The 21,712-nt window shown below is 40.4% G+C and overlaps 1 protein-coding gene across 1 annotated transcript; it reads left to right on the forward strand.

Annotated features, from left to right (window-relative positions):
* Positions 1-1,607: 1,607 nt before the first annotated feature.
* impact (impact RWD domain protein) lies at positions 1,608-21,667 on the forward strand. The gene is made up of 11 exons (XM_084163709.1): positions 1,608-1,806; positions 2,024-2,152; positions 2,242-2,294; positions 2,427-2,489; positions 2,711-2,796; positions 5,955-6,083; positions 6,290-6,384; positions 7,225-7,298; positions 7,636-7,726; positions 13,303-13,437; positions 21,245-21,667. The coding sequence occupies exons 1-11, from the start codon at positions 1,759-1,761 to the stop codon at positions 21,302-21,304; spliced, it is 963 nt and encodes a 320-aa protein (XP_084019835.1). The 5' UTR covers positions 1,608-1,758; the 3' UTR covers positions 21,305-21,667.
* The last annotated feature ends 45 nt before the right edge of the window (positions 21,668-21,712 follow it).

Consider the following 21,712-nt stretch of genomic DNA (forward strand, 5'->3'; position numbering starts at 1 on the left):
CATGGCCCCGTCCATTGTCCCTTTGATGCGGTGAAGTTGTCCTGTCCCCTTAGCAGAAAAACACCCCCAAAGCATAATGTTTCCACCTCCATGTTTGACGGTGGGGATGGTGTTCTTGGGGTCATAGGCAGCATTCCTCCTCCTCCAAACATGGCGAGTTGAGTTGATGGCAAAGAGCTCGATTTTGGTCTCATCTGACCACAACACTTTCACCCAGTTCTCCTCTGAATCATTCAGATGTTCATTGGCAAACTTCAGACGGCCCTGTATATGTGCTTTCTTGAGCAGGGGGACCTTGCGGGTGCTGCAGGATTTCAGTCCTTCACGGCGTAGTGTGTTACCAATTGTTTCCTTGGTGACTATGGTCCCAGCTGCCTTGAGATCATTGACAAGATCCTCCCGTGTAGTTCTGGGCTGATTCCTCACCGTTCTCATGATCATTGCAACTCCACAAGGTGAGATCTTGCATGGAGCCCCAGGCCGAGGGAGATTGACAGTTCTTTTGTGTTTCTTCCATTTGCGAATAATCGCACCAACTGTTATCACCTTCTCACAAAGCTGCTTGGCGATGGTCTTGTAGCCCATTCCAGCCTTGTGTAGGTCTACAATCTTGTTCCTGACATCCTTGGAGAGCTCTTTGGTGTTGGCCATGGTGGAGAGTTTGGAATCTGATTGATTGATTGCTTCTGTGGAGAGGTGTCTTTTATACAGGTAACAAACTGAGATTAGGAGCACTCCCTTTAAGAGTGTGCTCCTAATCCCAGCTCGTTACCTGTATAAAAGACACCTGGGAGCCAGAAATCTTTCTGATTGAGATGGGGTCAAATACTTATTTCCCTCATTAAAATGCAAATCAATTTATAACATTTTTGACATGCGTTTTTCTGGATTTTGTTGTTGTTATTCTGTCTCTCACTGTTCAAATAAACCTACCATTAAAATTATAGACTGATCATTTCTTTGTCAGTGGGCAAACGTACAAAATCAGCAGGGGATCAAATACGTTGAAGCTCGCATCTGTTACAAGACCATGGTGCTTGCCTATGGAGCTGTGAGGGGAACGGCACCTCCGTACCTTCAGGCTCTGATCAGTCCCTACACCCAAACGAGGGCATTGCGTTCATCCACCTCTGGCCTGCTGGCTCCCCTTCCTCTGCGGAAGCATAGTTCCCGCTCAGCCCAGTCAAAACTGTTCGCTGCTCTGGCACCCCAATGGTGGAACAAGCTCCCTCACGACGCCAGGACAGCGGAGTCACTCACCACCTTCCGGAGACATTTGAAACCCCACCTCTTTAAGGAATACCTGGGATAGGATAAAGTAATCCTTCTACCCCCCCCCCAAAAAAAAAAAAAAAAAAAATGTCAAGTGGTTATCCCACTGGCTATAGGGTGAATGCACCAATTTGTAAATCGCTCTGGATAAGAGCGTCTGCTAAATGACGTAAATGTAAATGTAATCCCTCACTGTAGGTTTTAGATTATCCGTCTCTGGCCCACACTCCAGTACAGTAAGTGGCGGTAATGCACCATAACGTTGGATGCCAACCGCCGATAAACCCCACTGAAGAAAAAGAAGAACCTTGACCCGGAAGTTGTTCCGTCCTGTCAGAGCTACAGCTGAGTTGGTGATACAGTATGTCAAGCAAGCCTCTTATCGAGCTAATTTTGTGTTGATACTGTACGAATAGACTACTGTAACACTACTACTTCTAAGTATGAACTGAAGTGTTTGTCTGCTTACTTGCTTTGGATAAATGAATGGCAAACATTATAGATGTCGAGAATGCAGGGGATCTTCAATCTCAAGTATGTACCCTACTGTTGAACAGAACTCAGGGCTGGGCATGACTGAAGTTCACATTAGTGGAGAGCGTGACCCATATGTTTGTACTTTGACTCATACTTTTAATATATTTGACTCAACTGTCAAAACAGACGAGTGAAAGTTTACAGATAATTTGCTTTTAGATGAATATATTATTATTATTATTATAACTCAATATTACACTATTTTCTTCATCAGATCGAAGAGGTCGAGGCACTTTCCTCCATATACGGTGACGAATGGTGTGTTATTGATGAAGCAGCAAGAATATTTTGTATCAAAATAACTGATGATATAGACCATCCAAAACTGAAAGCATGTTTACAGGTAATTGTTTCATAAAATGTGTGTGTGTTTAAAAAGTTTCAGAGCAGTGTAAGACAATAATAACTCAAGAGTTTAATTTCCATAATTAGATCATTCTCCCACATGATTACCCGAGTGCAGCGCCACCTGTCTACCAAATAAAGTAAGCTTATGTCGGGTTTTACAGTACAGTACACTTACACTACCTCTGATAAACATGCATCAGGCATAAAAAAAAAAGGTCATTATTAAGACTAACATTTGAGCCATATTCTGCCTTCTCTTGAATCTGCAGTGCAGCATGGTTGCGGGGCCCTGATAGAATGACCCTGTCCAACAGCCTTGAGGAGCTCTATGTGTAAGTGGATTTCATAATCACTGACATGAAGCACAGACTAGTAATCCCTGAAGATGGAGGGGATGCCGTCATAAGGCTAACCTAAAGATGGATTGCCTGATGGTGAAGCCATGTTAGCTCGCGTTATTGCTGATTACAGTCCATTACCCTGTCTCACCCATGTCTCTGAGGAGATATGCCTCCACTGACATCAAACTAACCAGTGGTGTCTTTCCTAACAGGGAGAATACTGGGGAGAGCATCCTCTACCTCTGGGTGGAGAAGATCCGGGAGTTCCTCCTGGAGAAATCCCAAAGCACAGACACAGGTGAGAATCACATGTCACGTCTGATTGATAGTATGCTTTATTGTTACACTAGAGGGCAGTAAATACATTATTTTTTCCAACTCCAGAAATCCAATTACAAAAGTGTGCACCCATTGCCTTCCTCATATAGATAGATATCAATGCCAATGAGCTCAAACAGAAAAACTTTTGAGAAAGCTTGATTTCGATCTCCTTTCTTGGAGATGACAGTCAGAAATCTGGGGGTCTTTCATTCAGGTCTTTGATGTGCTCCCATGCATCATTGTGCTAAGATGAACACGACTTGGTGGGTGGTATATGAAAAGCCCTCTTTCCTGTTTCTGTAATTGAACTGAATGAAGATCAGTATCTGAGTAATGGCTTTCAGTGCTGTGAGCCTGTGATGAAACCTTTGTCAAAGATTTTAAAAAAGAGACTGAGGAAAGAGAAGTACATTTGGTTGTTTGTTTTAGTGTCTTTGAAAATGGTTTTCTATGAATGGATGAGTCTTAATGCCTTTTATTCCCCTTTTTGAATACCAAGAAAGACAGGATCTCATATTATTCGAACTCTATTCACTTTCTAAAGCCGTTAAGCTTGTATTAGCTAATTAAGCACATTGCTTTAATTTAGTACTATTTCAATGAATGACTATGGAATCCATACATATGGATGCAGTCCTATCATTGTAATTATGTTCTTTCTCTCTGTACAGTTGTTATGATCAACTGAAATGGGGGAAGTAGAGAATGTGTATGCTGTGAAAATTAGATGCTGGGTATAGGTCACAGAGCATCCTTGCTTTAGAGGAAATAATTCAGTTTGGAGCACATTCATAAAAGTATAAAAGGCAAGTCGAAAATGGTACTGTTTGTTCAAATTACAGCTTGTGTCTCTTCCATAATGAGCAACTGATTTGGGCAATGGTTGGTGTTAATGCCCTCTGAACCTTAATTTACATTTCTTCTCATTGCAATGTTTTCCCCTTTTTAATGAACTACTATTCAAAATGCAATCATTTTACTTGTGGAAGCATCGTTATCTAGATTAAAAGCTGTCAGAGAAGTGATTTGGGATTCTTTGATGAAAAGGCCTATACAGTGGGGTCCAAAATTATTGACACCGTTGATAAAGATGAGCAAAAATGACTGCATAAAATAAATAATTCAAATACTGAGCTATATTGTATCCACCACGGTATTTTACAGTAGGTATGGGGTTCTTTTCTGCTTATGCATTCTCATTTCAACACCAAACCCACCACTGGTGTGAGTGGCCAAAGAGCTCTATTTTCATGTCATCCAACAAATGTAAATGTCTGGAGTTTGCTAAACGGCATTGGCACTTGAATTGGAACTGGTGCTTTGGTCAGATGACATGAAAATAGAGCTCTTTGGCCACTCACACCAGTGGTGGGTTTGGCGTTGAAATGAGAATGCATAAGCAGAAAAGAACCCCATACAGTGAGGGAAAAAAGTATTTGATCCCCTGCTGATTTTGTATGTTTGCCCACTGACAAAGACATGATCAGTCTATAATTTTAATGGTAGGTTTATTTGAACAGTGAGAGACAGAATAACAACAAAAAAATCCAGAAAAACACATGTCAAAAATGTTAGAAATTGATTTGCATTTTAATGAGGGAAATAAGTATTTGACCCCTCTGAAAAACATTACTTAGTACTTGGTGGCAAAACCCTTGTTGGCAATCGCAGAGGTCAGACGTTTCTTGTAGTTGGCCATCAGGTTTGCACACATCTCAGGAGGGATTTTGTTCCACTCCTCTTTGCAGATCTTCTCCAAGTCATTAAGGTTTGGAGGCTGACATTTGGCAACTCGAACCTTCAGCTCCCTCCACAGATTTTCTATGGGATTAAGGTCTGGAGACTGGCTAGGCCACTCCAGGACCTTAATGTACTTCTTCTTGAGCCACTCCTTTGTTGCCTTGGCCGTGTGTTTTGGGTCATTGTCATGCTTGAATTCCCATCCACGACCCATTTTCAATGCCCTGGCTGAGGGAAGGAGGTTCTCACCCAACAGTACATTTGACAGTACATGGCCCCGTCCATCGTCCCTTTGATGCGGTGAAGTTGTCCTGTCCCCTTAGCAGAAAAACACCACCAAAGCATAATGTTTCCACCTCCATGTTTGACGGTGGGGATGGTGTTCTTGGGGTCATAGGCAGCATTCTTCCTCTTCCAAACACGGCGAGTTGAGTTGATGCCAAAGAGCTCGATTTTGGTCTCATCTGACCACAACAGTTTCACCCAGTTCTCCTCTGAATCATTCAGATGTTCATTGGCAAACTTCAGACGGCCCTGTATATGTGCTTTCTTGAGCAGGGGGACCTTGCGGGCGCTGCAGGATTTCAGTCCTTCACGGCGTAGTGTGTTACCAATTGTTTTCTTGGTGACTATGGTCCCAGCTGCCTTGAGATCATTGACAAGATCCTCCCGTGTAGTTCTAGGCTGATTCCTCACCGTTCTCATGATCATTGCAACTCCACGAGGTGAGATCTTGCATGGAGCTCCAGGCCGAGGGAGATTGACAGGTCTTTTGTGTTTCTTCCATTTGTGAATAATCGCACCAACTGTTGTCACCTTCTCACCAAGCTGCTTGGCGATGGTCTTGTAGCCCATTCCAGCCTTGTGTAGGTCTACAATCTTGTCCCTGACATCCTTGGAGAGCTCTTTGGTCTTGGCCATGGTGGAGAGTTTGGAATCTGATTGATTGATTGCTTCTGTGGACAGGTGTCTTTTATACAGGTAACAAGCTGAGATTAGGAGCACTTTAAGAGTGTGCTTCTAATCTCAGCTCGTTACCTGTATAAAAGACACCTGGGAGCCAGAAATGTTTCTGATTGAGAGGGGGTCAAATACTTATTTCCCTCATTAAAATGCAAATCAATTTATAACATTTTTAACATGCATGTTTCTGGATTTTTTTGTTCTCTCACTGTTCAAATAAACCTACCATTAAAATTATAGACTGATCCTTTCTTTGTCAGTGGGCAAACGTACAAAATCAGCAGGGGATCAAATACTTTTTTCCCTCACTGTAATCAAGGCAGAAAGGGCCTTCAAAGTCACTCAAATGCATCATGGGACACAAAGATATACAATCACAAATACACATTGAATTCATTTCCCAGCCTGTCCATCTTTCTACTTCTCTCACAGTGGAGCAAACAGAGGTGAGAAATATGGCAACAGAGGAGGAGGAAGTGGCGGATGATGAAGAAATGCCAGATTACCGCGCTCTGAAGCTGAACACAGAGAATGCACACCTCTTCGAAAATCACTCAAGTGGTATGGCACTGACTGCATATTCTTGAATAGAGAAATAATAATAAAAACAAGTGGAATTTCTAAGCCTCAATTATACACTTATCTGAAATGAAGTAACAGTTTACATTTTGTATATAAACTGAATTGTGCTTGCTGCCCACATGTTAATCCAGTGTTAATTGGTTATTCCGTGTGCTTTTTATTTTTGTGTTTATAAATCTTTGTAGATGAGGAACTACCTCCTATTAAACTGGGGGAGACGATAACAGAAAGACGCAGCACCTTCCAACCGCACCTAGCCCCTGTGGTAACACCTAGACAGGTACTGTGTAGGCCCTCACCTGTCTCCCTCCTCTCTCTGACTATATTACATGAATATTCTCACATCCATCACAGAACGAGTTAGGCAAGTAAATCACAAGCCTTATAATCTTCAAAACCATGCTAGACAATGCTACCCTGTTGGGAGAGAGAAGAAGCTGTGAGTTAAAGCTCATGTGGAGAGGATGTCGTTTCAATGCTAATGTGCCTCCAATATGGAAAACTAAACATCCTCAGGCTGTGCTCCTGCTGCTAAATGTTCTCAGGAGAAAAACAGAAAGAGCTGCTTTAAACAGATCTCACCTGCCATCATATGCAATTTAGACAGTGATGATTATGTAATTTCCTGGAGAGTACATTAACTGTGTAGATGTGATGGGAACGTAATTACAGTGCACATTGTACCATAAGCATCAACAGTTAACTATTAAACAACTGTATGGTTCTCTTTTTACATGCTGTACATTTTCAGTATTACGATTACCCACCCAATATACAAGTAGGCTATTTTTATAAGAAAACTGTTTATACAAACTTTTGAAATAAAGTTATCTAATATATTGTCATGAGTAGGAGTCAACCGCACCTGTTTGGGGTTTTATCTTAGTTTTTCTGTTGGATATGCAATCTGTTTGAAGAGGAATCAAGCAGACATTGTGTTGAAAATGATTACCCTCATCTTTATGCACCACACAGGAGTTCTCAGATGAGAGTGGGGTACCTTTCTGTCTTTACTGCAGAAGTTGTACTTTGGGGATAGATGTATCCATCATACTTCTAATGTTGAGAGTATGATTAGAGGAAAGGAGGCAATTCAAACAGATTTGTTTTTGTGTTTCAGGTTAGAATGGTTCTTGAAAAGCTGTATGAAAACAAGAAGATTGCAAGTGCCACTCACAATATTTATGCATACAGGTAGAGCATCCAGTTTTGAATATACATAACATGTTTTAATATTCACAGTGGGTGTATATCTCTCTAATCACACAGTTGATCACTTGTTATTTGATGATGAGAAAAAAAAAAGTAATTTCTGTCAACAGAGCTCATTAAAGCTCTTAGAGCTCAAGTACAAACAAGGTGGAAAATAGGTTTAATGAATTACATTGAGCCTTTATGAGATGCTTGATATGCTTTTAGGAGATGCTGACATTTAGAGCATTGAAAGTTTCCTTCGAAGAGACATGCAGTTTACGTACATTCTCAACCTAAAAGTCTCAACCAACTACAACCTTTATTCTCTGTATTGTAGGATATACTGTGAAGACAAGCAGAGTTTCCTGCAGGACTGTGAGGATGATGGAGAGACCGCAGCGGGAGGACGATTGCTTCACTTACTACAGGTGCTTTGCTCTCTGTCCACTTTGCTCCGTTCCCTCTAGTGCTTCATTCAGTATTCACACAGTTGCCTTATGCCTCAGGGACCCATTTTACGTTTTCAAACCAACCCTCTGTGGTTCACTGACCCTCTACTGTTTATAACTTGAATATAATGTTAAGTCGAAGGTAATATACAATATATCCTATTTAATATTCACTTTGATAAGTAAGTAGCCTTGCACAAGCCTTGGCAGGAGCCTATGTCCTGTTTCTGTAGCGTGAGGCAGCTTGGTGTACGAGTACACACCCTGTACGCTAGTCATATGGAATTGTTTTAAGACTGTCATACTATGGATAATTTAGCTATTTGATTTGGAATTTTAGGAAACCTTTAGGTATTCATTTATTTTATGAAAAAATGATTTGATAAAATATAGAATTTGGCCTTTACTACTATATCCCAGAGAAACGCATTGAATAACATTAATAAATGGCAAAAAATACAGTCAAAAAATCAATCATAAGAAACAAACATTTCTAAAAACCAGCTTTTCAGCTTTTCTAAAAAAGCTGGTTGAGAGAATGGCAAGAGTGTGCAAAGCTGTCATCAAGGCAAAGGGTGGCTTCTTTGAAGAATCTCAAATATAACATATATTCTGATTTGTTTAACACTTTTTTGGTTACTACATGATTCCGTATGTGTTATTTCATAGTTTTGATGTCTTCACTATAATTCTACAATGTAGAAAATAGTAAAAATAAAGAAAACCCTGGAATGAATAGGTGTATCCAAACTTTTGACTGGTACTGTATATATATTTTTTACCCACATTTATAACAAAAATTGGGTAGGCACAAACTACCTTCATACAGTACTTTTTTTACCGGTACCGGTTATCTTCAGACGAGTCCCGTGATACTTGTGGGGGTCATAGAGCAAAACGGAGAACACCTTCGTGAGAGTCTCACCCTTTCCATAATAGTTTGTAGGTCAAAACGTTCGGACGCTACAGACATTTTCGTGAGAGGACTGATTTTCAGGATGTGTCATGGTCTGACAAACACCTCTTTAGCTCTGCCGGTGCATCAATCGACTCTAGGGAGTTCATTAATGCTGAGTGGCAAGCAGAGACTCATTTTTACAGTCTTAAAAAAAAAAAGTTTTATTTTTGATATACAGATGTTCGATTTTGTTTATTCTGTCTGTCCTTTGGAATTTTCCAAATGGATTAACAATTCCACATTGAACACAGCATGATGATGAAATACGGCCATGACATCTGTTTGGTGAGTAGGCATATGCTCAATGATTCTGATGGAACCTGTCTGTTTAGGGGGGTTATAGCCTAGGCTAACCAATTCTAAATGGCACTAGCAGTTTTCAAAGTAGCATAAGCTGAAAATAGACGGGAAGCAATTATTCCAAAACTGCAGGGCATTGTTGGAACATATTTTCCTACTTCAGTCAACCAGTCCATTTCGAATTTGTTGAGCTTTGACGTCCATTCGAGTATTCATGCCCATCCCTAATTCAAGCAAGCATTCAATACTGTCCCAGTCAATACTAGTGGGTACAGACTGAGGCTCCAACAATCAAATCGTTTTCATGCCCTCTGTTTCATGCATTCGTATTCACCCACAGCATCCACAAAATCAGCCGGCATGAATGCCAAATGTCAGACTATGACAGTGGGAGTGCACCACTGTGAAATGCATCATTGGATTTATCTGCTGGAGTCCAGAGTCTTGTTTACACGTTTCTCAGATGAATCTGCCTTTGATGGTAGCCCCTTGCCAAAATCAATAGCAATGGACCATGAATGGGATGAGACATCTTGAAAGGAATTTGTACTGAGCTGAACGGTTCAGCCTGAACCCCACAGAGCGTTGCTCTATCTATGCTCTGGACAATATGATTTTGTCCAGTCGGTTCAATGGAGACCGACTTATGACTGACCATAGCACTTGTTCCAATCCAAGTGCCAATGCCGTTTATCAAACTCCAGACGGTGCTATATTCAAATTACATGAAGATAGAGCTCTTTGGCCACAAACACCAGTGGTGGGTTAGGTGTCGAAAAACGGAAGTATATACAGAAAAGTACCTCATACCTACTGTAAAATATGATGGTGGATCTTTGATGTTCTGGGGCTATTTTGCTTCCCCTGGTCCTGTGGCCCTTGTTAAGGTCAACGGCATCATGAACTTTACCAAGTACCAGGACATTTTAGCCAAAAACCTGGTTGCCTCTGCCAGGAGGCTGACACTTGGCTGCAAGTGGATCTTCCAGCTAGACAATAACCCCAAGCACAAATCAAAATCCACAAAGATGATATGGCCAATATACCACGGCTAAGGGCTGTTCTTAAGCACGACGCAACGCGGAGTGCCTAGATTTAGCTGTGGTATATTGGCCATATACCACAAACCCCCGAGGTGCCTTATTGCTATTATAAACTGATTACCAACGTAATTAGAACCAGTAAAAATAAATGTTTTGTCATACCCATGGAATACGGTCTTATATCCCACGGCTTTCAGCCAATCAGCATTCAGTGCTCAAACCACCCAGTTTATAATTGACATTTTGCAATGGCCATCTCAGTCTTCGGACTTGAACCCCTTTGAAAACTTGTGGTTTGAATTTAAAAGGACAGTCCATAACCGCAGATGAAGGATATCAAGGATCTGGAAAGATTCTGTATGGAGGAATGGTCTAAGATCCTTCCCAATGTGTTCTCCAACTCATAAAACATTTTAGAAAAAGGTATTGAAAGGTATTGGAAAAACGGGGTGTCAATCATTTTGGCCCCTACCTTTTTGAGTAAAAAAAATATTACTTCTCTGAGCAATTGTATTAGTATAAAAATATATAATTTCCCCAATTTGTTGAGCATACAATATAGCTCAGTATTTGAATTATTTATTTTAGTCTTTTTTGCTCATCTTTCTCAAGGGTGCCAATAATTTTGGACCTGACTGTATGTCATCATCTTTCCATTGTCACTGAATCTGACCTAACAAGTGAAGAGAAGAGCCTTCAGTCACCCCCCACCACTACCACCCAGGTGCTTTTGGGTAACATTCTGATTAATGTTCTACTTGAACCTCTCAACACTGACAGGCAATTTACTTTGAGGGCTCATTCTAAATCTGGTTTTCTCTCATCTATTTTCCTCTCAGACCCCTTCTTCGTCTCCTGGTTTTGAATTTAGTATTTACTCATTTTGGCAGTACGAATGTGAAGTGCAGAGCGGAGAATAAAGGGAGACGTTTATTATTACAGTTAATAGACAGATGGCATTGGCGTTGTCTCCCATAGCCAATTTCTCCCCTGCTGCGTGTAGGGCTGTTGATTGACAGCGGAGGGACTGAGGCAGATATTTTCCTGAATAAAGGTTTATTCTTTAAGATGCATCCTGTGTCAGCTGCAAAGCTGAAACCAGGCTTCCAGGGGGTGTTCACTAGTCATCCCCTGTCACATGTGGCCTTTCAATCGTCTTGCTAATCATCACATCCTCTTTGATATGAGGAGGTGCTTGGGTACATGGACCAATGACCAGAATGTTGCTCATCCAAATCTCCAAGCACACTGTTGTTGGAACCCTGAGAGAGTTGACATACAGTTGAAGTCGGAAGTTTACATACACCTTAGCCAAATACATTTAAACTCAGTTTTTCACAATTCCTGACATTTAATCCTAGTAAAAATTCCCAGTCTTAGGTCAGTTAGGATCACCACTTTATTTTAAGAATGTGAAATGTCAGAATAATTTATTTCAGCTTTTATTTCTTTCATCACATTCCCAGTGGGTCAGAAGTTTACATACTCTCAATTAGTATTTGGTAGCATTGCCTTTACATTCTTTAACTTCGGTCAAATGTTTCGGGTAGCCTTCCACAAGCTTCCCACAATAAGTTGGGTGAATTTTGGCCCATTCCTCCTGACAGAGCTGAGTCAGGTTTGTAGGCCTCCTTGCTCGCACACGCTTTTTCAGTTCTGCCCACACATTTTCTATAGGATTGAGGTCAGGGCTTTGTGATGGCCACTCCAATACCTTGACTTTGTTGTCCTTAAGCCATTTTGCCACAACTTTGGAAGTATGCTTGGGGTCGTTTTGGAAGACCCATTTGCGACAAAGCTTTAACTTCCTGACTGATGTCTTGAGATGTTTCTTCAATATATCCACATAATTTTCCTTCCTCATGATGCCATCTATTTTGTGAAGTGCACCAGTCCCTCCTGCAGCAAAGCACCCCCACAGCATGATGCTGCCACCCCCGTGCTTCACAGTTGGGATGGTGTTCTTCGGCTTGCAAGTAACCCCCTTTTTCCTCCAAACATAACATGGGTCATTATGGCCAAACAGTTCTATTTTTGTTTCATCAGACCAGAGGACATTTCTCCAAAAAGCATGATATTTTTCCCCATGTGCAGTTGCAAACCGTAGTTTGGCTTTTTTATGGCGGTTTTGGAGCAGTGGATTCTTCCTTGCTGAGCGGCCTTTCAGGTTATGTTGATATAGGACTCATTTTACTGTGGATATAGATATTTTTGTACCTGTTTCCTCCAGCATCTTCACAAGGTCCATTGCTGTTGTTCTGGGATTTATTTGCACTTTTCGCACCAAAGTACGTTCATCTCTAGGAGACAGAACGTGTCTCCTTCCTGAGCGGTGTGACGGCTGCGTGGTCCCATGGTGTTTATACTTGCGTACTATTGTTTGTACAGATGAATGTGGTACCTTCAGGCGTTTGAAAATTGCTCCCAAGGATGAACCAGACTTGTGGATGTCTACAATTCTTTTTCTGAGGTCTTGGCTGATTTATTTTGATTTTCCCATGATGTCAAGCAAAGAGGCACTGAGTTTGAAGGTAGGCCTTGAAATACATCCACAGGTACACCTCCAATTGACTCAAATTATGTCAATTAGCCTATCAAAAGCTTCTAAAGCCATAACATCATTTCCTGGTTTAAAGGCACAGTCAACTTAGTGTATGTAAACTTCTTACCCACTGGAATTGTGACACTGTGAATTATAAGTGAAATAATCTGTCTGTAAACAATTGTTGGAAAAATTACTTCTGTCATGCACAAAGTAGATGTCCTAACTGACTTGCCAAAACTATAGTTTGTTAACAAGAAATGTGTGGAGTGGTTGAAAAACGAGTTTTAATGACTCCAACCTAAGTGTATGTAAACTTCCAACTTCAACTGTAAATCATCTGTTAAGGGAAGATGATGCTAGCTATTAAGTCTGTTATCTATATTTCGCTGTGGGAACAATCCTACCACAACGATTCTCTCTGTATGCTGATGTCTTTATCTTGGGAGAGGAAAACATGTCTGTATGCCTCTGTTTACGCTTAACATCGGCTTTATAATCATTCCCCAAACAGCCATTATTTGTGATTCATATCTGTCATGTGATGATGGAATTTTTTTCAGCCCTCTTTGGGTCTATGCCAAACCTGTATTGTCCTAACAGAGCACAAGCACACACAATAATCAACATCCACACATACAGTATCTAACACATCTATCATGTGCCACTGTCATTCTCTCTGTGCCAACACCACTCTGTTGTTACACCTCAGATCCTGGATGTGCGGAATGTGCTGGTGGTTGTGTCTCGCTGGTATGGAGGGATTCTGCTGGGTCCAGACCGTTTCAAACACATCAACAACTCTGCCAGAAACATCCTGGTCCAGGAGGGATACACTTCCTCTGCGGTGAGACCCTCTCTCCTTATTAGTAAGGTGTACAAGTACGTTTAGTGACTTCAGTCTGAATGTTGAACAAGACCTTGGAAGTAATTCAAAATGAATACTGTGTGCGAAATGAATCTTACATCTATATTTAAGTTTAAATGTTTGTTTGTAATCAAGCTTGATGCAGAATTGTTTTTGCGTTCCTCGTTTTTGGAAGCTTTTGACATAAGCAGGCATATACAGTACATAGAACCTAATCTGAAAGTCTAATGGTTCTTTCCCCTCTACTTATCTGAAACAATTGTTATTTATGGAAAGTGGGATTGGTTCAGAGCGGATTGGATTTTCTACTCTGAGTTAAACTGAATGATGTTCTGTTTCCCCTCATTTCTGTGCAAATGAGGTCTTTGAAACAGGTGGCAAGATTGTCATGGTTAAAAAGATGCTGGCACTCTATTGTTCCTCTGTGTCTGTAGTCTTTACCTAATTATCTCCTTAAATAAAAACATCAGTTCATTCAGAACAGTTATAATTTTTTACTTTTTATAAGTCAATAACACTTGGGCATATAACCAATTGAAGATGGTGTCCAACTTTCCACTTTGTTGTCATTATTGTTGTTATTAATATGGAAAGCCCTTAGCTTGTGTCTCTGAAGGAAATTATGCATAACCCCTTTAGATCCTCCAGAATCACCTTAATGACTGCTTCTCTGTTATTGTTTTATGGTGCAGCACGATGGGAACCATTCAGTCACAAACTAGAGGTCATGTGCTATAGTAGTGCCACTGAATATCTTAAAGGGATACTTTGGGATTTTGGCAATGAGGCCCTTTATATACTTCCCCAGAGTCAGATGAACTAGTGCAGGGTTCCCCAACTGGTGGCCCCAAGTATTCTGAGCAAAAATTTAAAACATGTTTTATTGTTGTACATAAGACTGTCAAAACACCAGGAAATCAGCTCCAAGTGATTTTAATTTAAGAAATCTGTTCACAAGTATTCCCACGCATAATAGAGAGACACGTGATCGTATACAAATGTAAGCAATGTTTGAAATGATTTTGTTTTAGTCAAACATTTATATCTGTTTGGGCTTCTTGCGGTCAATTTGCAATCTACACATTTTTTGTAATTATGTTCCGGCCCTCTGACCATCCGCTCAAGAAATATCTAGTTGAGGATCCCTGAACTAGTTGATACCATTTTTATGTTTCTGTGTCCAGTATGAAGGAAGTTAGAGGTAGTTTTGTGAGCCAATGCTAAGTAGCGTTGACAGGAATTCTACGGGTATCTGCTAGAATGCTAGTAGATACCCATAGACTTCCAGTTATTGCACGCTAGTTAGCACTGACTCGCGAAACTACCTCTAACTTTAATCATACTGGACACAGAGACATAAAAATGGTTTCCACAAGTAATCTGTCTCTGCGAAAGAAGATAAAGGGCCTCATTGACAAAATCCCAAAGTATCCCTTTAAGTATAAGTATGGGAGTGGAAGCTTTTCATGTTTGTGTCCCACTTCCATTTACTACACACAATAACCAAATCCCAAACCATGCTGACATGAGATGAAACGGCATCAAATATCAAATGACTGTGTGCAGTGCCAACAGCTCCATTTTCAATGGAGTAGCAACTGGTCTCAAACAAGTTTAAGCACCTGTTCTGACAGAGCTGACTGAAACCTCTTAAAAAGGGAATAAATCATTGTTTCAGATCTATTCAGGCCCAGAAAGTGGTTCCGGGAAATAACATCATACTGCTAAAAAAGTGAAGAGGACGTGCCTTCCACAACTATGCTCATTATAGCTTGCAAATAGGTTGTCCAATGTGACAATATTGTTACTCTTTCTAATAGAAGTCTAGGTTGGGCAGCAATTTGTTTTCCTAAATTGCCAAGTATGCTTATGGTTCACGAGATTGCAATTTTCACGCTTGATTTAATGAAACTTTATACGTTTGCCTTGCTGTGAAGCGATTGTATGATTTAACAATCAATACATTGTAATTATCACCAGTTTAGCTGTACAGAGTGAGCTTAGCAGGAAGCCAAACATGAGGCTTCAGACTAAATAGACAGCTTTGGCTAAGATATGGGTGCACTATTGCTTCGGTAGCGAGTAAACCATTGCACTGCTTCTTAGGGCTGGTACAATTACAGTATAACCAATTTCTGAGGTTTGGGATGAGTTGGACCACAGAGTGAAGGAAAAGCAGCCAACAAGTGTTCAGCATATGTGGGAACTCCTTCAAGACTGTTGGAAAAGCATTCCAGGTGAAGCTGGTTGAGAGAATGCCAAGAGTGTGCAAAACTGTCATCAAGGCAAAGGATGGCTACTTTGAAGAATCTCAAATTTAAAATATATTTTGATTTGTTGAACACTTTTTTGGTTACTACATGATTCCATCTGTGTTATTTCATAGTTTTGATGCCTTCACTATTATTCTACAATGTAGAAAATAGTAAAAATAATGAGAAACCCTTGAATTAGTAGGTGTGTCCAAACCTCTGACTGGTACTGTATATTTAAAAATAAATCTATTTTATTTAGAAAAATATTTTTGGGGATTTCTTTATGTAAAAAATAATGATTTTATGAATATCGCTAGCTGTAACATAATACCATTGTGGATACCATTTTTATGTCTCTGCATCCAGTATGAAGGACATTAGAGGTAGTTTCACGAGCCAATAGCTGGAAGTTTACAGGAACAGTTAGCATGCTCTGACTCTGGGGAAGTAGATACAGTGCTTTCGGAAAGTATTCACATTTTCCACATTGTTACATTAGCCTAATTCTAAAATTGATTAAATAAATAAATACATATCATCAATCTACACACAATACCCCATAATGACAAAGCGAAAAAAACAGGTTTTTAGAAATGTTTGCAAATGTATTTCAAATAAAGAAAACAGGAATACCTTATTTACATAAGTATTCAGACCCTTTGCTATGAGACTTGAAATTGAGCTCAGGTGCATCCTGTTTCCATTGCTCATCCTTCAGATTTTTCTACAACTTGATTGGAGTCCACCTGTGGTAAATTCAATTGATTGGACATGATTTGGAAAGGCACACACTTCAAATTTTCCCTGAGGTTGCTACAACCTAGCCTATGAATGAAAGTTTACAACGTAGGTGCACAGGTCGAGAGAATCTTGAGTAATCAAGGTGACAGAGAGTGACACATTCAATACCGCCTTGCACACTCTTGCCCGCATCTATCTAGCTGATCTAGGGTGTAATCATTAGTCCAACAGTTGCAAATGAGAGTTTCTATTGGACAAATTCAGGTATGTTTATCCCCGTTTCGTTACGTTGGCTTCCGTTTAAGAAATGTTTTTCAACAGAATCGGCAGAATGAATACACCCCTTATCACACGCAAACACAGTTCACTTTTATAGCAGCCACACACATAACAACAGCATGATCACTTTGCTCATTGTATATATACAGTGGGGAAAAAAAGTATTTAGTCAGCCACCAATTGTGCAAGTTCTCCCACTTAAAAAGATGAGAGAGGCATGTAATTTTCATCATAGGTACACGTCAACTATGACAGACAAAATGAGGAATAAAAATCCAGAAAATCACATTGTAGGATTTTTAAAGAATTTATTTGCAAATTATGGTGGAAAATAAGTATTTGGTCAATAACAAAAGTTTCTCAATACTTTGTTATATACCCTTTGTTGGCAATGACACAGGTCAAACGTTTTCTGTAAGTCTTCACAAGGTTTTCACACACTGTTGCTGGTATTTTGGCCCATTCCTCCATGCAGATCTCCTCTAGATCAGTGATGTTTTGGGGCTGTCGCTGGGCAACACGGACTTTCAACTCCCTCCAAAGATTTTCTATGGGGTTGAGATCTGGAGACTGGCTAGGCCACTCCAGGACCTTGAAATGCTTCTTACGAAGCCACTCCTTCGTTGCCCGGGCGGTGTGTTTGGGATCATTGTCATGCTGAAAGACCCAGCCCGTTTCATCTTCAATGCCCTTGCTGATGGAAGGAGGTTTTCACTCAAAATCTCACGATACATGGCCCCATTCATTCTTTCCTTTACACGGATCAGTCGTCCTGGTCCCTTTGCAGAAAAACAGCCCCAAAGCATGATGTTTCCACCCCCATGCTTCACAGTAGGTATGGTGTTCTTTGGATGCAACTCAGCATTCTTTGTCCTCCAAACACGAAGAGTTGAGTTTTTACCAAAAAGTTATATTTTGGTTTCATCTGACCATATGACATTCTCCCAATCCTCTTCTGGATCATCCAAATGCACTCTAGCAAACTTCAGACGGGCCTGGACATGTACTGGCTTAAGCAGGGGGACACGTCTGTCACTGCAGGATTTGAGTCCCTGGCGGCGTAGTGTGTTACTGATGGTAGGCTTTGTTACTAGGTCCCCCTGTGTGGTTCTGGAATTTTTGCATTTTGACCCCACGGGGTGAGATCTTGCGTGGAGCCCCAGATCGAGGGAGATTATCAGTGGTCTTGTATGTCTTCCATTTCCTAATAATTGCTCCCACAGTTGATTTCTTCAAACCAAGCTGCTTACCTATTGCAGATTCAGTCTTCCCAGCCTGGTGCAGGTCTACAATTTTGTTTCTGGTGTCCTTTGACAGCTCTTTGGTCTTGGCCATAGTGGAGTTTGGAGTGTGACTGTTTGAGGTTGTGGACAGGTATATTTTATACTGATAACAAGTTCAAACAGGTGCCATTAATACAGGTAACGAGTGGAGGACAGAGGAGCCTCTTAAAGAAGAAGTTACAGGTCTGTGAGAGCCAGAAATCTTGCTTGTTTGTAGGTGACCAAATACTTATTTTCCACCATAATTTGCAAACAAATTCATTAAAAATCCTACAATGTGATTTTCTGGAAAAAGAATTCCTCAATTTGTCTGTCATAGTTGGCGTGTACCTATGATGAAAATTACAGGCCTCTCTCATCTTTTTAAGTGTGAGAACTTAAACAATTGGTGGCTGACTAAATACTTTTTTTCCCCACTGTAATTCCTTCTCGCAACTACGAGCTCTCCTCCTCTCACCTTTTCACTTCGCTTGTGCACTTCAGTACACAACACATAAGCTGTCTGTGACCAGGCGAAAAAACCTTTCCAAGCCAAACCTTCATATCATGACCACTAACCGTTACACACAGCCTACATCGTTGTCACGTCATAGTCAACTAGAACTACTAGAACTAATGCGTTAGTAAACCCGCTACAATCATGCAGTACAGTGTACAGTCAGAAAGCCAGTTTAGCAGTTACACCGGCGGGCCCCGGTGGCAATAAATTAATAAAACCAAAAGCTTACCTTGACTTGGAAGAGTTCCAGTGTTGGATAGCCATAGCCAGCTACCTAACATTGCATCCCTCTCTGTTTGAGTAGGCTAAACTAGCTCGCTGCATTAGCTAGCTAAGTGAAAGTGAAATTTAACAAAAACTCACCACATTTTATGCACTGCACTGCTAGCTAGCTGTAGCTGTAGCTTTCAGTACATTATCTGGTCCTTTAATTGGGTGGACAACATGTCAGTTCATGCTGCAAGAGCTCTGATAGGATGGAGGACATCCTCCGGAAGTGGTCATAATTACTGTGTAAGTCTATGGAAGGGGGTGAGAACCATGAGCTTCCTAGGTTTTGTATTGAAGTCAACATACCCAGAGGAGGACAGAAGCTAGCTGTCCTCCGGCTACACCATTGTGCTACCCTAAAGAGTGCTGCTGAGGAGCCTCCACTGAAGAAAACCCTCTGAGTTCTATTAGATAGCTATGGCATAGGTTGAAAAGCCATAAAACATACGTTTTCTCAACAACAGGTTATGGTCAATAATATCAAAGGCTGCACTAAAATCGAACATTACAGCTCTCACAATCTTCTTATTATCAACCAATCATCAGTCATTTGTGTCACTGCAGTACATGTTGCGTGCCCTTCTCTATAAGCATGCTGAAAGTCTGTTGTGAATTTGTTTACAGAAAAATAGCATTGTATTTGGTCAAACACCATTTTTTCCAACAGTTTGCTAAGAGCTGGCAGCAAGCTGATAGGTCTGCTGTTAAAACAAGTGAAGGCCGCTTTACCATTCTTGGTTAGGGGAATGACTTGGGCTTCCCTCCATGCCTGAGGACAAACACCTTCCTCTAGGCTCAGATTAAAGATATGACAGATAGGAGTGGCCATAGAGTCAGCTACCATCCTCAGTAGCTTTCCATCTAAGTTGTCAATGCCAGGAGGTTTGTCATTATTGATCGATAACAATACTTTTTCCACTTCTCCCACACTAACTTTACAAAATTAAAATTTAAAATTATTTTATTTTGTAATTTGTTTTATTAATGCATGAATACGATGGCTTACAGTTCGTTGTTGGCATTTCTTGCTGAATTTTGCCCACTTAGCCAATGAAGTAATGATTAAAATAATTGGCAACATCAAATGGTTTTGTGACGAATAAGCCATCTGATTCGATGAAAGATGGAGTTGAATTTGTCTTTCTGCCCATAATGTCATTTAAAGTACTGCAAAGTTTGTTTTTCATCATTCTTTATATCATTGATCTTGGCTTCATAATACAGTTTCTTCTTTTTGTTGAGTTAATTTCTCAATTTGCAGTAAGTCAGCAAGTCAGACTTATTAGCCACTTCTTTTGGCCCATCTCTTTCAACCGTACAGTTTTTCAATTCCTCATCAATCCATGGAGCCTTAACAGTTCTAACAGTCAGTTTCTTAACAGGTGCATGTTTATCAATAATTGGAAGAAGCAATTTCATAAATTCATGTAGTGCAGCGTCTGGATGCTCCTTATATTTTAAACATAATCCACATAAGAGTCACAGATAAATCTTATACACTATTTTAGGCCCAGCTTTTGGAACTTTGGCTCTCCTAGATATAGCCACTATATTGTGATCACTGGATCCAATGGGTACGGATACAGCTTTAGAACAAAGTTCTACAGTATTAGTAAAAATGTGATCAATACATGTGGATGATCTTGTTCCTATAGTGTTTGTAAACACCCTGGTAGGTCGATTTAATAACCTGAACCAGATTACAGGCACTGGTTACAGGGATCCAAACTCAAAAGGTAGCTAGCTAGTAACCAAACATTTTATTGATGTTTATTTCTTTTTCTATTATTATTCTAATTATTATTATTTTTAACCCTTTTTCTCCCCAATTTCATAGTATCCAATTGGTAGTTACAGTCTTGTCTCATCGCTGCAACTCCCCTACGGACTCAGGAGAGGCGATGGTCGAGAGCCATGCGTCCTCCGAAACACGACCCTGCCAAGCCGCACTGCTTCTTGACACACTGCTCGCTTAACCCGGATGCCAGCCGCACCAATGTGTCGGAGGAAACACCGTCCAACTGATGACCGAAGTCAGCTTGCAGGCGCCTGGCCTGCCACAAGGAGTCGCTAGAGCATGATGAGACTTTCAATAGATCACTTCTTCAAAGACTTTAAAAACTTTCCAAAACAACAAACCGAGCTCTCCCTTGTTCAGCGAGTTGTCTGGCCAATGTGGTCTTCTTGTGGAATAATGAATGCAACATGGTGGTTACACATCTCATTTCCTGATTCAGATCAGGGGAATATGCGTAGTAAGGTGAAACATTGGTATCCATTTGCTATGCAACTACACTGAAGGCGTATACATCTAATACACTGATTATCATTTATAAGGTATACAACTCGCTGGTTGGGGATAATTACTGTATGTTTTCCAGCTTTGTAATGAAGTGGTGCTCTTCATCTTTTCTATTTTCCCTCTTTTATTCAATGTTCTTTCTTTTATTGTTTTGCAGGATGAGGCAACCAAAGCTGGATTGAAGAACAAAAAGTCAAAAAGCAAGAAGACAAAGTAAAAGTGATATCCTCTGAATGCTAGTCAGTGGCAATGCTCTCTTTAATATTGTTGAAAGGTTTACAGAAAGGAACAGACATTTCTGACCTCTATGAGGACTTCAATCTCAAAAACGTTTTGTTGTGCCTTAAACTGAAAATGGGAATTTCATGGCAATTAATTTATGTAATTTTTGTGTCGAACGTTACAGTAAGCCCATCTGCTCATCACCATAATGAAAACTGATTATGTGAGTCATTTCTATTAATAAAAAAAGGGCTGCATACATGACTAGGAAAATGCATTAATTTGTTGTAAATCTGATTTTCCTTCTCAGAACATACAGTGGGGGAAAAAAGTATTTAGTCAGCCACCAATTGTGCAAGTTCTCCCACTTAAAAAGATGAGAGAGGCCTGTAATTTTCATCAA

Source organism: Coregonus lavaretus, assembly GCF_964263955.1.
Source record: "Coregonus lavaretus genome assembly, chromosome: 6".
Taxonomy (NCBI): domain Eukaryota; kingdom Metazoa; phylum Chordata; class Actinopteri; order Salmoniformes; family Salmonidae; genus Coregonus; species Coregonus lavaretus.